Source organism: Mizuhopecten yessoensis, unplaced genomic scaffold (genome assembly GCF_002113885.1).
Source record: "Mizuhopecten yessoensis strain PY_sf001 unplaced genomic scaffold, ASM211388v2 scaffold10185, whole genome shotgun sequence".
Lineage (NCBI taxonomy): Eukaryota > Metazoa > Mollusca > Bivalvia > Pectinida > Pectinidae > Mizuhopecten > Mizuhopecten yessoensis.
In genome coordinates, this window is record NW_018408421.1 from 31,233 (window position 1) to 50,267 (window position 19,035).

The following is a 19,035-nucleotide window of genomic DNA, read 5'->3' on the forward strand; positions in this document are numbered from 1 at the left end:
GCTTACTTCACACGGCCAGTCATTTTGTTTACAAAGAAATGGTGTGCTATGCGCATGCGCTAGTAGAGGGAAATCCCTGAACAAAACGTTGGTCAGACAGGTAGAAATACCGATGATTATCTTAGATTTAATCATTTTTATGAATCTATTTCAGCCAAATCCGATCGTTATTTTCCATAAGGAGTCTCACTTGATATGTTTATGTAGTATTTGAAAAAAAGACCAAAAAAATAGTTACTTCACCGTGATGCCCCAGCTAAGGTCATTTAAGGACGTGCCTCCATGTGTGCAGTGTATGCGTGCTTGCGTGTGTGTATGCAGGAGACAGGATATGTTGGTGTGCTTGCCTCCTTTTGAAAGCGCGGATCTGATGCTGACTTTATAGTGCTATCTCACTGAAATACCATGCCGACGGCACCCAGCACAGCATTCCGCCCGGACTTATTATACTGACAACTGGTGAACCAGTTGTTGCCATTTCTCCTTAATGCTGAACGTTAAGCAGGGAATAACAACTAACATTTTAAGGACTTTGGTATGTCCCGTCCTGGGGAGAGAACCCATTGCCTTCCTAACCTGGGCGAACGCTCAACATTAAGGCAAATAGTGAGGTGTTGCAAAGTAAGGCGTTAGGAAATAAAAGGTAGTTAGAAGTGTTCCCAAATAGAGGGTACCGAATTAGTCGCCTCCTACGATACATGCAGTGGATAACAGCAGGTGTATTCTTTTCCCGATCCCCCACCTGCCTTCCTTTATATGGGACCAACATGAACAGTATCATAATCTCACGTGATGGGAAAACAGCTCACCTATTGTGCTTTACTGAACCTGTCCATGTCTTATACAATACCGCATGGCAGTTTCTAAGTAGGTTTAGAAAACAATACGACAAAGTCAACAAATCAATAAGCGCAACATTGTATGTAAGTAACTTTTCTTGATTACATGTGGTTTTCAACTTTCTAAATGGTCAATATATTGAAAACATGTAGGTGGAACATTAAATATTGGAATGTTTTACAATATAAATTCCTATTTAGAGCGATTTAAAAGTGATAACTCAAACTAGGAAAATGGAAATCAAAAATAAATAATTCAAATTAACTGAATAGCATACAGGTATAAAATCAATCAAAACACATGCATGTTTGCGACTCGCTAATGGAGTACAATTTGTACGTCCACGCGAATCCATCTTAACTTGTATTGACTTTGTATAGCGTTACCTACTGTACTATTGGATATCGTATTCAATATAAATTCTCATATACACTTACAAATCCCTTAATCGTCTCACACCTGCAGGTTGGTGAGATAGCACTATAAAGTCGGAGTTAGATCCACGCTATCACAAGGTGCCAATTACACCAACACACCCTGCCTCCAGCACACACACACACGTGCACGCATACACAACACACATGGAGGCACGTCCTTAAATCATCTTAGCTGTTGATAGAACCCTATGTAATCAGCCTCAATGGTCTGGCCCAGTGTTACCTTCACGAATTGATGAACACTTACAGCCCATTTCGATTTTTACGTTCGGAAACAGGGACATTACTTAATGTTCCACGGACGGGCACCTTTAACTACGGCGGGGCACACTTTGACAAATTAGCCGCTTAAGTGTGGAACAGCTTCCGGTGAATTTGAGACTCTCAAAGTTTCTTGAAGCTTTCAGGAAAAGTCTGGCAACTGCAACACTTACTACACTATGAAACCGAGGAATATGATTTCTAAGTCTGTGTTGAAACTTATTGAATCAGTAATTATTAAAAGTTAATTGCACACATGCCAATATTCAGAATTTAAATGAAGAAATATTTGTTGGCATCTCGGCATTATTTATAGACACCAGGAAATATCTAATACCGGAACGTGACCGTTACAAATGTGTACGGGGCTAAGCACCTTCCCTCAACAATGGGATAAACCTTTCTGTAAAAAGACGAATATCCCTTTTCAAATGTTTTCACAAAGTGTATATATGCATTGATAAGTAAAGAAAGAGAAACGATTGTGATTTTTTATTACATTGTACAACTCAATGTCTTTGGCAACTTGTTGTATAAGCCATGCATTATATATATTCATGTATACTATCTTTCCCACTTTCACTCTCTTCACATACGCTAACACTTAGTTTGCCATATTAGCCATCACACACACTAGACATTTCTGGCAAAACCACTACGTGTACATGTAGAATATGTGTCAGATATGGAACGTGTTGAGATACTTGATACACTTTTAAATCTTTTCAATACTTTACATAGATTAAAGCATACTTGTAAATATACCTTTTATGTTGAGACAACTGTTCTTTAATCAGTTCTTTTTGTCCGAAACAGGAGCCGTAGTTATCGCCAGCACGCGTCATTTTTACAACGTAAACAAATGACTTTTCCCCCTTTTTCAATGTGTATTCCGATTCTACCCGAAGTCGAAAATAAATCATTCATAGATAAAAAGTTGTTGCTTGATCAAATCATGAACTATTGAAACATTACGATTTAAAACAAAATTTTGTTATGCATCCTTAGTAGGTTTTCCTTCCTCAGTTATTCATCCTGAACTGTCATTTTGATATTTAAATCTTGCATGTAAATAAAAATGAAATCGTTTACTTCAGCAATATAATAAAATCATATCATTTTACTGAACCCGGGAATATCATAAATCATGTAAATCTAATAGCGCACGTATTTCATTTGACCCCGAGTACCGACAGAGGAGAGATAGAACAGAATACGCCGTGGCCATCACAAGTTATCGCTTGGAGGGCCTCATAGCAAAATCAAACTAACCAGTCACTTATCCCTTCCTTTCGCCTAAACTACTGTATATAGAAACACAAAGTAAATTATCTCGGATACATGCCCATTAACATAACAAAATAAGTTCATCTGTGTTCAAACTTAGACAAAGATACGAGCGAGGTTAATAGTTTTAGGTATTTATTCACAACATAAACAGCATTTCTGTCGATTCTTTTTCAGCTTTTAACAGGTTATCCGGAAGAATACATGCACTGTTCTAACTGCTAGGGCAGTTATTTTCTACTTTGGATACTTCCCATCTGCAAAAATGATTCCGTAACGTAATCCTTGCACTATCTTTTGACAGTTTGGCAACTTTTCGCTTCGTAGCTGACGCGGTACAACGACTTTCTTTCGCTTACTTCCCAAGGCCAGTAATTTTGTTTGTAAAGAAATGGTGTGCTATGCGCATGCGCTAGTAGAGGGAAATTTCTGAACAAAACGTTAATCAGCAGGTAGAAATCCCGATGATTATCTTAATATTATTTTTATGAATATATATCGGCCAAATCCGATCGTTATTTTCCACAAGGAGACTCACTTAATATGTTTATGTAGTATTTGAAAAAAAAACAAAAAAAATATACACTTCACCGTGATGTCCCTTTAATTGTATAACTGTATTATTTTTGTTCTATACATTTTTTTTTTGTATATTATAAACAGCTCTACAGCTGCTAGGTTCAGCAGGATAAAGCGCTTTATAAATGGCTAATATCATTATTACTATCATCATCTTTTCACCCAAAGGATCTGTCTGGCTTTCAGTACCAACCTTGTACTGTAAATCAAGGGCGGAGAATACCGATTTATAGAATATAATGTAAATACATACTCAGTATATAAAGAAACGTTGATATGTCTCCTTATTAAAAGAACAATGAAATAGAATAAAGTAAAATAAGACATTGTAAAATGACGCTTTAGTTGTTGGTAGTTCAACTGGGCGAGAAATATTGATTGGAAAGATTTCCTGTTGTTTAAATATTTCATACTTGACATTTGCTACATCGGGTTTCATTTCCATGATAGGAAGAGGACAGAGGAGAAGCTATTAGAATGTTCCATTTCGTCAAATAAAAGTTGCGCAATGTTTGGGTTACTCTGTTGGTCGACTCATAATCAATTGCACCAGTTTAACCACACTGGGTCGACAACTGATGACCATCCCAGATCGGGCAGATTACATGTCAATACCTCTCATGAGGACTGTCACATGAGGCCACGTCCGTCGACAAAAAGGGTTTCTGTAAGCCATTGTCATTGAAAGAATAATTATTTGGTTACTGTTTAAGTGGCCTAACCATACACATCCGTTTCAAGTCGATTGATTTACACGTGCGAAGGCAACAAACAACTTCCCAAGGCATCAAAATATAAACCTAACTTGGCACATTGCAAATAGTTGTTACGGCAATAGAATCACTTTCTTTTCTGTGATGAGTCGTTGTGTAAGCCAACGTGATTAGAGTTAAATAAAGAACAACTAAATCGAAGAAAACGTTTTGCAGACTGTTGCGTCCGCGACCAAGTTTTGTAGAAGTAACATCTGCAGTGGTAATCGCAATTTACATCTTTTAGCATTAGTGTCATGAAGCCAGGATTTTTTTTCTAAGACAGCCAAACTCTGCACATAGTGTGCTATGGCATATTGGAATTCTTCTATTAAGTACCCAACCAACAATCATAGACCCGTAAAAGCAATCAGGTATGACCGGTTACTATCCTACTGCTTAGTAATATATGGGGTATACCACGATCTTAAACAATGCATAGTGTTATATTCAAAGGGAAAACAAGTAACGTTTCAGTATTGTTGAGTATCAAATGAAATACAATATTTCACTTGAAAACTATTTTAGTCTAATTTTCCATAGGCGACAGTACACATTTAGTGCATTTGTTCCTGAAGATGATTTTGAAGTGAGAGTATATCACACTACAAATATCTATTGTGTAGTGTCAGGATATGATATTACGATGGCGTAAGATAGTTTACAGAATATTGATATCTGCGTATGGATTTTATCTATAGTTATACATCATACCCTAACAATTAGAAGGAAGGGAAGGGGAGAAAATCACAGGTAACAAACATCTACAATTTCCAAACAAATGCCATTAGGACTGATATAATTGCCCATTTATCATAAAGTTTAGATAAACATTGATAATTTTGCTATTATCATGCAATTTCCACGGTAAACGTTATTAACCTATAGTTGGTTGCTCAAGACAAACACTCCTAATTGACACTGACGTCATAAAATCATTTTGCCATAGCTGGTCTCCACCACCGACTGCTATATGGAAGGCTACAGTACATTGGTTTAGGATTCATAAGATGGAGGCCGTGCTGCAGATTTTTGTTCTTCTTTCCATGGCGACTTTGTCCTTTGGTAAGTTGTTAAGATACATACTTGAATTTAATGTTTTTAACATGTTCATCAGTTGGATACATTGGTTACTTTTGTAGAATATATTTTCGACTTTTACCTCGTTGATGATCCACTTCATGACATTCATCTATAACAGCACAGCGATCGTCTCATAATTATGTATATGCGGTTATGGTTGACCTAGAAGTTCGATTTAATTATTTTCTCTGGGACTTAAAAATGTGTAAAGATACTTGAGACAGCTTGTGAACGTAAAAGTTAAGATATATAAAGTTAACCTACCACTCAAACGTCATATAATGTAGGTACTATTTGTATGTTGGGAACTTTTCTCAGATATTTGAGCGGATCCCAATCAGTTTGTGGTATTCCTGTTCATTGCATTACTTTTATTAGTAGATATTGTGTAACAGAAGTATAATATCATTTATGTATATATTTCACCCTGGTAAATTATTAGCAGCCTCCTGCCTACTGGGCTAGAGTGTAAAATTTTGTCACGCGCATTCGGTAGAGCGTAAGACTAGCAATCAAGAGGTCCAGGATTCGATTACTGGTGAAGGATGAACAAATAATGACCTCCGTTATATATATATTCCTACAAAAAATAGCGTCGTACCTGAAAATGAGTGGCATCCACCTGCCACGTGAGCTTTTTATCCTACAACTTTCTGCCATTCATTTGTTGAGTGAACCGATGTGTAATACATTTGCTGAGTGAACCGATGTGTAATACATTTGTTGAGTGAACCGATGTGTTATACATTTGTTGAGTGAACCGATGTGTTATACATTTGTTGAGTGAACCGATGTGTTATACATTTGTTGAGTGAACCGATGTGTAACACATTCGTTGAGTGAACCGATGTGTAATACATTTGTTCAGTGAACCGATGTGTAATACATTTGTTTAGTGAACCGATGTGTAATACATTTGTTGAGTGAACCGATGTGTAATACATTTGTTGAGTGAACCGATGAGTAATACATTTGTTGAGTGAACCGATGTGTAACACATTTGTTGAGTGAACCGATGTGTAATACATTTGTTGAGTGAACCGATGTGTAATACATTTACTAGGTATTTATTTGTCTAGAGAACTGGTTTGTACACGCGGGTGTCTAGTGAAAACATGGCCGTTCAACTGTGTCCAGAGGGTCAGTAGTCGTATATCTGTGTAGAAAACTGTCCACTTTTATTTAAGAGAATGTTCCACACATTGTCCACTTTCTTAGTTGACCCACAATATTTAAACAATCAAAACGTATATTTAGTTAACACAACTCCGGGAAACATAGGAGATTTTACCCTGGTGTTTCGTGTAAACAGTAACCTATATTTTATTTTGGTTTGGAAGTAAATGAAGCGCCTTGATCAGGGCGTCTTCAATGACAAGGTAGCTCATATAAAATCGAGTTACAGGGTCGATTCCTAGTCTAGTTCCGTTATTTGTTTTCACTCAGAAGAGTGTCGTTAATTTTAATTATTTTCGTCTTTGTCATTTTGCGATCAAAAGTCCTGCAAAATATTGTGTTCTTTGTGGAAAAGAATGATCAGACCTGAAAACGTGTCGAACGGTTTCCGAGTTATATTCAATATTTTGGCAGTGGTATGGGGATCCTTTAAAGAAAGTTACACATGGAAGAAATTTAATCCTTTCAGCAGGATGTGGTCCTTGTGAATACGACCTGGTGACCGGACCCTACGGTGTGTCCGACGAGGCAATCACAGCGTCATCTACCCACAGTCACTGCTCTTTAGTAAAAGCCAGATTCAGCAGTTCCAACAGCTGGTGTCCCCTTCATACTGGAGTTGGACATTATTTACAGGTAATGCTGGACATGAATAGATTATGATGAAACACTATTTACAGGTAATACTGGGCAATTTTTCAAGTGATGATGAACACTTTTACAGATAATATGAGACATTATTGACATGTAACTCTCCTCTTGGTTTTAATAATATTCTAGTAAAAAAATCGAAAGTTTTTAAACATACAGAGCAAAATATTGTATTCAAGAAAATTTCTTTTTATACATATTTAACAATATTTACTATCGCATAAGGCATAATGTACTTGTAACTTCCCTCTTGGTTTCACTATTTCTTTTAGTAACACAATACGTAACATAATAATTACATTCTAGAGTATATAGATCCATTACAATCACTACTAAAATACGGATGCAGTAGGAAAACACGTCTTCGAAAAACTAATAAGTGGAATTAGAAAGCCATATCATGTAAATATTGACAATGCATCATAAAGTTATTTCGTCATCGATTTAAGTCTAATGAAATTCATGTTCAATGTGAAACAAATTTTAAAAAAGGAAAATGTATTTAAATCCCCGTTTACCATAACAAATAAAGAACATATGCTTAAAACAACTAATTTCTATTTAAACTAGTATTTAATGGTAACCGCAACAGAATCAATTACAACTACAAGGCTACGACTTTTTAAGTTCATGGTGTATCATCATAAATGCATTTTAATGTACTAAGAATGGTTACCTGTTTTTCCCATACACAGGTGGAGTTTCGATCCGTCTCATTGCTGAAGGCAATACAGACTAAGGGACGGGGAGACACTAGTCAGTGGGTGACGTTGTACAATGTCAATATCAGTATGGACGGACTCACCTGGACGTCCTTATCGAACTCTTCAGGCGACGTAAAGGTAACAATGTTCTTTTGAGGTCATGCGCAGCTATGCAAATCAAAAGATGGTCGAATTGTCTTGTGCCTCTTTAATGTAGATATTTAGAGGAAAACATATTTTGATATCTTGAACTACTTTCCTTGAGACTATATGAATTGAGAATGAAAAACTATACGAAACTTAAACACCAAAGTCATATTTTCAAAATAATGACAGTCTAGAAAAATTGACAACCAGATGTGTGTCAGTTTGTTCCATATTCTAGTTGACATTCATTTTTATTTTAAATATGCTATTTAACTAATCTAAAGCAGAGTCAGTGAAACTAGCACCAGTGTTGAACGTTCTCGCTATGATAAGATCACATGAAGACGGTTGTCTGGGGAGACAGCGTCAAAAAATGGCACGTAGGGGAGTCTCCGACGTAACCACAAGATTCTATAGAAAGTCCAACATTGGTGGCAATTTATTTTAAAAACGCCCCCTAATCCTCATGAAAACCAGAATCCAGGTAACTACTGCCGGGTATACCAGGGGTTTGTTTCCTAGCTCAATACTTTGTAAATTTGTCTTTTAATAACATAACATAGATGAAGCAGTAGACAATAAACTGATTTGGAAATTGTCCAGTTTTCGACCGTTTTCCAGAAGGAAATGATACGAAATACACAGGGAAAAATTGAAGGGTCGTTGGGAGTAACTTAAAAGAGGTTTGTATTGGGAAATCCATTTGATTCGAGGCTGTCACGCAAGGCTGTCGTCAACTGCATGCATATCCAAAAAATGTAGTTTGACCGCGGAACACGATTTTTTGAGGAAAAGGAGATCATGTCTGCAGAAAGAGAATATATTCTACTTGGAGATAGGAGGTTTATAAAAGAAAAAAAATCCATATTTGAAAGCAGTCTTTTTGTATATCAACTTATATTGTTCATGCAAAGTTCGGTTGGTCTGATCTGTCTTCATTGAGGGCTATCCTCCCTGTTCGTTTATACCATCAATTGTTACGGTGTTTTAACCAACCAAAAGTTAAATTAAACCGCTAAAACCTTTAATTTCTTTCTGAACACATTAGTTTAGGTCCAAACATAGCTAATCTGTAACAAATTCTTAGGTCCCTCTTCTTAGAAACACAAATGCTACCAAATGCTGTATCCATTTCAGCATCTGGATCATTTGGGATCGTTAAGTTCCTCTGTTTTGTTTCCGTTTTGTTTTCATTTCCAAGCGCATATTTGACTTTGCCTCAGTGTTCCACTTGAGGTTAAAGCGTTGACCAAACCGGGGAAGGCTGTGGGCTCTGTTCCATGACAGAGACAAAACAAAAGTCCTTAAAATTGTTACATGCTCATCTTTTGATAAGTAGCAGTAAGAACAGGTTTACATATTGTCAATATAATTTAACCAGGTGGAATATTGTGCAGGGCGCATTCGGCATGCAATTTCAGTAAGGTGGATACTCTGAAGGTGTAATTTGATCCACGCTGTCGCAAAGAGTAAAATACACCAACATATTAACTCCAGCACCATACCAACGTAGCCCACACAGACTGACTGGCCACAGCTGTTAGTAAGATGCTGAATTCGAAAACAAGAGGCTCAATGGTATTAATCTCACACTTGTAACCTTAACAGTAGACCAAAATAAAGCGCTAATACTAATAAAAATTTGCTCCCAAATTCAATATGGCCGCCTACCGGCTATTTTGGTTTTCCAATCATCCCCAAAATTCACAATACATGACAAGAGACCATAGGAAACCTTGATGTGAAATTTGAGAAAGATCCTTCCTGTACCTTCTGAGAAATAGCGCTAGCAAACTAAACCAAACCTTTCTTTCATATAATGCTGAGATATATATTCCACCATAATATTCAAATATATGTCGATCTTATTCGTTCTACAAATGAAAGTTTTTTTCGTGTCTACGTTATGTCCATAATATATCAGGTGACCTGGATGATACTTTTTTTCCTTTTTTTCATGTCCGACTTCATGGGCAGTTGTCTTTTTTTTTTTTTTTTTTTCAACCGATTAGGGAAGACCAACATTTGACAGATTTACGAACACTTTTTTAAGTCACCTTCCAGGTTGGTTCAACGGAACATTCTGACAATGAGCCTGACATGTTTAAAGAAGATTTAGAAGTTAAATAAAAAGCATGCTTATTTGTCTTCAAGCCAGTCTTTAATTACATGTAAAATTAAATGTGAGTACTTTCATTCGAAAAAAGGTAACCATTTCAGTTGCCCACTTGTTTAGATTTGCGACGGGAATTCTTTGAAGAGTGTTGATCTGTTGGAAAATAACATAGGCAAGCGCATGGTCTATCCTCCAACAAAACATTACGATTAACCAATGAAAAGCTTCGTAACATTGAGGACTGTGGTATCTGTCTATTGTATATATTCAGTCAGGTAAAGGGACATAACTCGTCCATACTCGCCATCTGTTATATGTGGAACTCTCCAATGTGAAGTTAATAAATTATGTTGAGTGGAATGGAACACATGTGTTGACTGGATCTAATATGTACAAGAACGAATCAGGTTCAATCCGGGGATGGGCAAGTCATCCAAACATATGAAGCACGTTAGATGCTACAATTGGCGACGAGGATAAAAACTGTATACATTTAATTGGTTAAAATGGCGACATACATGGAAATTGGAGGTATTCCAAATTTTGATTGCCACGGAGATTCGTCCGCCATTTCTCAACGATGGAGAAAGTGGAAAAGGGCATTCGAACTGTTTGTTGTGGGCAAGGGTATAACAGATCTTACACAGAAAAGGGCGTTGTTACTCCATTGTGCCGGGATGAGAGTGCAGGAAATATTTGACACACTCGCGGACACAGGAGAAGATACAGATTACGACAAGGCTGTACAGAAGCTGGGAGAGTACTTCGCGCCACAAGGAAACATTTCATTCGAGAGACACCAGTTTCGGCAACTCAAACAGGAGTCTAGTGAGTCAGTTGAACAATTTATAACGAGGTTACGCGATAAAGCCATGACATGTGAATTCGGAGATGGTAAAGACGACCAGATCCGTGATCAGGTTATCGACAAGTGTAAGTCGACACATCTACGGAAGAAATTTCTGGAAAAGGGAGGAACATTGACCCTCACAAAAATGCTGGAAATGGGTAGAGCGCATGAAGCAGCAGAGAGACAGGCAGCAGTAATGCAGGAAGAAACTGTACACGCAGTTTATGAGAAAAGGAAAGGACACAAACCAGGTTACCAGGGGGCTGACCGTTTCAATACAAGTAGTCAAGGTAACAAATCTCAAGCATGCTTCCGGTGTGGGAGACAGGGACACTATTCAAAAGATAAGGAATGTCCAGCCAGGAATAAGAAATGCAATAAATGTCATAAAATGGGACATTTCCAGAAGTGTTGTAAGACAAAGGGAGGTAATCCAGGGAATGGCCGATCACAGGAACGTACGGTGAAATATGTACAAGATCAGGATTCGGTTGAGTTAACTGACTACGTTTTTAGTGTTGTTAAAGAACCAGTTGGAGAACAGGTTAGTGTGATAGTTGGAGGTGTGCCGATATCATTTACTGTTGATTCAGGGGCAGGTGTTAATATGATAGACCGAGAACTCTGGGAAAGTCTGAAAAAGTCAAAGATAAACTGTGTAAGTAACAATACTGACAAGAAATTGTTTGCTTATGGAAGTACCAAGCCACTGCCTTTAGCAGGATGTTTTGAGGCTGATGTCATACTTGGAAACAAGATGGTACCTAGGGTGATGTTTTATGTTTTGGAGGGAACAGGCCAACCACTACTAGGCAAGATGACTGCTATAGAATTAGGAGTTCTACATGTGGGTACTGGGCACATTAATTCCGTTGAACATGATATCAGTAAGGCTGAACTTATGAAGAAATACCCTGAATGTTTCACAGGAATTGGGAAATTGAAAGACTATCAAATGACTATAGCACTGGACGACACAGTTACGCCAGTTATTCAACCATTGCGGCGTATACCCTACCATTTACGTGACCGACTTGAGAGCAAAATACACGAGCTGGAGTCATTAGACATTATTGAGAAAGTCGAGGAACCCAGTGCATGGGTAAGTCCAGTTGTTATTATTCCCAAGTCAAACGGGGATATTAGACTTTGTGTTGACATGCGAAGGGCCAATGAAGCTGTAATTCGTGAACGGTATCCGATACCAACTGTAGATGAAATACTACAGGACCTGAATCAGAGCAAGGTTTTTTCAAAACTTGATATTCGCTGGGCGTATCACCAGATTGAGCTAGCCCCAGAGTCACGTGGTATTACAACATTCCAAACTCACTTAGGCATGTATCGGTATAAACGACTAATGTTCGGGATCAGCTGTGCCCCTGAGCTCTACAACAAAATCATACAACAGGTTCTGAGAGAGTGTCCAGGTGTCAACAGTATATTTGACGACATTGTTGTTCACGGAGAAACACAGGGTGAGCACAACAAAAACTTGGACAAACTGTTACAAACCTTACGTGAGAAGGGCTTGACATTGAATTTGGACAAATGTCAATTTAATATGTCACAGATTACATTCATGGGACATGTACTTTCAGAGCATGGAATCAGTCTCGACGAGGACAAAGTCAAAGCGGTCGTGAACGCGAGACAACCTTCAAATGCTGGAGAAGTAAGAAGTTTCCTAGGCCTAGTCAATTTTAGCTCCAGATTCTTACCCAACCTGGCAACTGTATCTGAACCCTTACGACAGTTAACCCGAAAGGATGCACCATTTAATTGGGGTCCAACTCAGGAACAGTCTTTTAAGAAACTTAAGGCGATGTTGTCAAATGCATGTGTTTTGGGATATTTTGACCCAAAAGCCAAGACGCAGGTTATCGCTGACGCGTCACCTGTGGGATTAGGAGGAGTGCTAGTACAGGAGCAGGACAATCACACACGTGTAATTTGTTACGCGAGCCGTAGTTTGACAGACATTGAGCGGAAATATTCACAAACCGAGAAGGAGGCCTTAGGACTGGTCTGGGCATGCGAAAGGTTCCATATGTACCTATATGGACAGGAATTTGAACTTGTTACAGATCACAAACCTCTACAGTTCATTTTCTCACAGAAATCCAAACCCTGTGCTCGTGTAGAACGCTGGATTTTGCGGCTACAGTCCTATACCTATACTGTCAAGTATATACCTGGATCTCAAAACATCGCAGATTGTTTGTCTAGATTGATTTCAAAGTCTTCTGATGGACCATCACATCATGATACTGAGACCTACATCAAGCAAATTGCAGAGTACTCAACTCCAGTTGCTATGACAACACGCGAAATCGAACGCGCCTCGGATAATGACCCGGAACTAGAAGCTGTTAGAAACTGTATTGTAAACGGCAAGTGGTCAGAGATTCCCTACAAAGAGTATCTACCTGTAAGGTCTGAACTGTGTGCTATAGGAAAACTTGTGTTACGTGGGACGCGGATTGTGATTCCCAAGTCGCTGCGTGAAAGTGTACTGAACGTAGGTCATGAAGGACACCCGGGCATAGTTGCCATGAAACAACGAATACGATCAAAGGTATGGTGGCCTAAAATGGACATACACATTGAAAAACATTGTCAGTCATGTTATGGATGTCAGTTGATGGCTAAACCATCAAACCCTGAACCTATGGTTAGGACCGAGCTACCCTCAGGTCCTTGGCAGGATTTGGCTGTGGATTTTTTGGGACCTCTCCCAAGTGGTGACAGTTTATTTACCTTAGTTGATTACTACTCAAGGTGGGTCGAGGTCACTGTGATGAAGTCGACTACTACTGACAAAGTCATCGCAAGTCTGAAAACTACATTTGCCACTCATGGGATTCCAACTTCAATCCGTACAGACAACGGTCCACAATTTATCAGTGAAGAATTCAAGCAATTTTTACAAGAATATGGTATAATTCATAAACGTACCACACCACTATGGCCTCAAGCCAATGGTGAAATTGAAAGACAAAATCGATCCCTGTTGAAGAGACTCAAAATTGCACAACAGGAACAGAAGGATTGGAAAACAGAGTTACAAACCTATTTGATCATGTACAGGTCTANATATGAAGCACGTTAGATGCTACAAGGACGTGGTGGAATTTTGCGTGATCATGGGCTTACATTATTAATAATATATGATTAAATATCCTCCCTTCTTTATAATATATAGGTGTTTTCCGGAAACTACGACAGCAATACAGTCGTAACCAATGTCGTAGAAGGAACTGTCGTCGCCAAGTACATCCGGGTTATATCCGTCTCTATGTTTACCCACGGATCAATGAGACTGGAGGTTCAGGGCTGTCCGTACTCAGAAATAAGCAGTATGTATTCTGTCATCAGTGTTGACATAATGCAATTACTAATGTTTAATTATATTATGTTTTGCACTCTTTCAATCGTGTATTTAATTGTATTTATAAAGTCAATAGTTGTTTAATCTCATGCATAAGCCATATATGTATATTAATTTACGAACTCATTCAAGTTCATTTTATATATTTTCTGCAAAACGTATTCATTCTTAATGATGTTGATCAGTTTTTGTGATCTGGAAGTTTCTAATGTGCTTGAAATGAACTTACCAAATTAAAATGTTTCTATTTTCCATTTTGACATAATAAATACATATTCCATTAAAATAAAGAATTGAGGTAAGCTTCAGGAACGCAGTTAATTAGTAATTAAGTTTACCTCACTATTGTATTTTTTTCACAAATTAAAAAAAAAAGTAAATGTTATTAATTTTAGTGGAAGCCCTAACTTCAAGCGAAGGTTTTGTCGTAGCGTAGTTAAGTGGGTTAGTAGGTAAGTATGTAATACTGGTGCATACGTTTTGTTTGCTATTGTTTAAAGTCCTGTGTCTCCTGTGTGTAATGTATGCGTGCTTTGAGGCCGGATATGTTGGTGTATAAGCCTTATTCGAATAGCAGATCTGATGCCCACTTAGAGTTCTTCCTCTCTGAAATACCATATCAAAGGCAACCAGCACAGTATTCCTCCCGATCACATTAAACTGACAACGGGTAGCCTTGTTGTTGTCATTACCCTTAGCGCTGGAAGTTAGTCAGGAAGGGAACTATGAACTACTATTCGTTTTCAATGACCAGTTTAGGCGCCGTTTATTACATGTAGTGGGATGTAGCAGGATTATTCTAACCCCAAACCTACAGTGGTAGGGTGAAAAAAATTGATGTTATTGTTTTTATGTGTAGAATAATAGAATGCCATGCTTTGTATGATGGAACAATATGTATTTAAACAGGTACATGTCATCGCTGGGGAGCCAAACTTGGAATTACTGGTGACGTACTTTCTATTCTCCTAGACACGGACGCATCGAACCAAGGACTGTGTGGATTAAAGTGTTACAGACAAAGGGAATGTGACAGTTTCCTATTTGACGTCACTTCCACTCAATGTAGATTACTAAAAGGGACAGTGAATGGGTCACAAATCACGGTTGATCTGGACGGGATTTGGTATTTTGTGAAAATATGAATGTCAACACTTCCTATGTGACGTCATATCCGCCTGTACCACATCTCACAATGGGCATGTCTATCTTGTGAATTTCATGGTCTTTCTTTTGTCAGTATGACTGCGGGTTTAAGATGATGTCCAAGTTAACATGGATATTGATAATTGTTAACTTTTGAATGTGCGTAATTTATGTCGATTTGTCTATTTCATTTTTATGGAAACCATGCATTCAAGGTATTCGAGTTTGGTCCTTGTATTTGTATGTGACCTTAGTTTTTGTAACAGTGTTTACCTACGTGAAGAAAACCAATGGTTACTATGCGATAAGTTGTGATATTGACTTTACTTTACCTTACTGTGACCAAATTCATGTATCATATTATTATTATTGGGTCATTACTACCTACCGTATGTCACCGAACTTTACTCACATATCTGGTCATGGAAGATAGAATTGCCTTATAATGGAAAGCCGTGTCAGTAACAAAATATTATGTTGCATGAGCATGACGTCAAAGTGAAAAACATTGAAACGTTGCGGGACGGTTTAAATCTTTATAATTGATCGGTTCAATTGCTCATTAATTATAATCTACAGTTATATCCGTATTATGAATAATTATATGTGTTCATACTGGAAGTATGTATTGAACTTTTGTTTACTTTTTCCAATAGTAAATTCATTTATTATCGGTTAAATATGACAGAAGGCAATATTCTGCCACAATATGGCGTCTAAACACAACTCAATGAAATAAAAGCTATATATGAGGACAACTCCGTTGTATTCGTTTACGACTAACAGGTGTTTCCTCCATTTTGTGATGGTTGGAAAATATGACCTTTCTTTAACAACCTTAGGAAAGACGGCTCACACGCGCTATTGTTCTGACGTCACAAACACGTCATTCTTTATGATGTGTTGTCGGGTATAGTTATTTAAAATCACTGATGAAATGTATGCTTATGTTTGCTTTTTAAATAAACGTAGTAGAACATGAGATATAATATTCGTTTTTTCATCCTGAATTTCGTGTGAAAACAAGATGTTTCTACAATATCTTATTCATGGGTTTGTACCTTCAACTTTACAACAAGAGAAAAACAGTGTACTCGATTTCATCAAAAGCAAGAAGGAAAATAAGAGAGCTAGCTTAGAGAAAGAAAAAATATATAAGCAATTATATTACCAACCTCCGTCGATGCGAGAAGATAATGATATTCCCACTCAGCTCCTCGAACACGATACAACACTCTAGAAAAGTAATTTGAGCAAAGTAATAGCATTGTAAATAGTGAGGATATTAAAACTTTAGAATTGAATGCGATATTTAAGGATTACAATACAAAGCATTCTTGGATTTCGTGATATTATTAATTTATCTGGATTTGAGACTACAATAAAACATCAATTTATATACAAAATAGGTAAAATTCGGTGAATTCTATAGAACACTCTTTACTTGTTTGTATCTGTGACGATATATTTATTTCCTGTTAACATACTTCACTCATTTGACAACCTCAAAAAACAACGAAGAGATGGCGGTATACACAAGAACGAATATGTTAAAAAAGAGCTTTGGAAGTTAATGTTTCCACCAAAGAAAGTCTTGTCAGACGTTAAAGGGAGACTGGGAGCGTTACCGACCGACCGCCATTGGTACATCCACGCATGACGTCTCGACGCTAAGGTAGGACCATTGTCTCGCTCGTTAGCGACGCAAGTGTTAGCGAGAGGGCTGGGTATTGGGCGTGAATCAGTTATGGTTTACGGAGTTTTGATTGTATTGCAGGGCAACCGATTTCACTTACCTGGTGCTGATGTGTCAGTAGATTATTCTTTTTTAAATTGGAGGTACCTTTCTAGGAACTGCAATATCTAAACAAGTTTGGTTCAATAAGTTATGATTTTTGTAATTTGTTAATCAACGATGATAATTTACAGCAGTATAAAATATTAAACACAATACCTTATACCATTCTGCAAATTATAACAAACATTTACCCCACGTTTCGTTTTCCCTTCAGCATAAATTTGTTTTGTCCAAACTGAATAAAATTAATAACAGCTATTTTTGCATGTTAAGTATTTGTTTGCGTTTCAATTGTCTTAATCAAAATTACAAGGACAGTAAAGATTTGGTTCCTGTTATAACGCATGCGTGCATTTGTTTTGCCGTAAACACATTGGACAATGTCAATACTAAAAGCATTGGTCTTCAAACAGTCAAAAAAAGTATGAAAGTCTTCACCTAACATGATTCGACTCATGGACAATTTTACTTGTGTTAAAATATGTTTATTGATTAAAACGGGAAAAGATTTTTAATCTCTAGCAGTTCACTGCTGTTATTTTCAAAGCAACAAAACTATGTATTTTGTTTTTGGAAAAGCAACCATAATTGTTCATCTTATTTCATAAGATAAATAACTTGTTGTATCTAGGACAATTTTGTTGTTTGTTGACACAAAGAACGAATTTGTAAGCTTTTATTTTTTGTATATATTTTTGTAGTATTCACGTCCCCAGTAACCCATGCAGATTTTTTCTTAATTGTGTATGAAGAATCCCGGTACTATGGCCAAGAATTTCAATTATGCATTTAATTGTTCTAAGGCATAAATCTACTTTTGATAAAAAAAGATCTGAAAAGAAACATTTACCCTGTGGAATTTCTCCTAATGAGATAAATAACAAACAACAATGTTTGACGTCATATTACTGTGGAGAACAATTGTAACGTAGTCAAGATTTGACCCCTAACGGTAAATCTTACCAAGTGAGCTTCCTTGATCACTGGTATTTCAGGTGAAAGCCCACAACAGTTATATTCAAAACGGTACTAGAACAATGACAGGTCAGCAAGCGCCCGCCAGGTGATTGACCGTACATATCGCCCATGTTCGCTGAGCAGAACTTTAGCAGTCATTTTATTAGCTCACCTGGCCCGAAGAGCCAAGTGAGCTTATGCCGTGGTGCGGCTTCCGTCGTTCGTCGTCCGTCCGTCGTTCGGCGTCAATATTTGGTCAAGGTAATTCATTTGAACAAACTTATTAGCCCTTTATCCTAGCATGCTAAAGGCCCAATATCAGTAACCTGGGACTTTTGGGTATTGAGAAGAAGTCGTTTGAAGATTTTAACACATTTTACCCCTGTGACCTTGAAAGCATGTCAAGGTCATTCATTTGAACAAACTTTGCAGCCTTTCATCCCAGCATGCTACAGGCCCAAATATCAGTACCCTGGGCCTTTTGGTTATTGAGAAGAAGTCGTTTGAAGATTTTTACGACATGTGACCCCAGTGACCTTGAAAGTGGGTCAAGGTCATTCATTTCAACAAACTTGGTAGTGCTTCATCCCAGCATGCTACAGGCCCAATATCATTACCCTGGGCCTTTCGGTTATTGAGAAGAAGTTTGTCACAGGGGTCAAATATGTAATAAACCTTTAAACGACTTCTTAATAAGCAAAAGGTCAAGGGTGATGATATTTGGCCATTAACATGCTGGGATGAAGGATTACCAAGTGAATGACCTTCGTCCATATTCAAGGTCACAGTGGTCAATAAATGTTTAAATCTTTAAATGATTTGTTCTGTAACCAAAAGGTCCTGGGTAATGATATTTTGCC

The 19,035-nt window shown here is 37.6% G+C and overlaps 2 protein-coding genes across 2 annotated transcripts; both read left to right on the top strand.

Moving 5' to 3' along the window:
• The first annotated feature begins 5,166 nt into the window (after positions 1-5,166).
• LOC110459694 (discoidin-2-like) lies at positions 5,167-7,926 on the top strand. The gene is made up of 3 exons (XM_021512066.1): positions 5,167-5,221; positions 6,885-7,051; positions 7,762-7,926. Exons 1-3 carry the CDS (start codon positions 5,167-5,169, stop codon positions 7,924-7,926), a joined length of 387 nt encoding a protein of 128 aa, XP_021367741.1.
• A 2,613-nt stretch (positions 7,927-10,539) lies between these two features.
• On the top strand, positions 10,540-13,995 carry LOC110459675 (uncharacterized protein K02A2.6-like). The gene has a single exon (XM_021512044.1). It carries the CDS (start codon positions 10,540-10,542, stop codon positions 13,993-13,995), a length of 3,456 nt encoding a protein of 1,151 aa, XP_021367719.1.
• Positions 13,996-19,035: the final 5,040 nt, after the last annotated feature.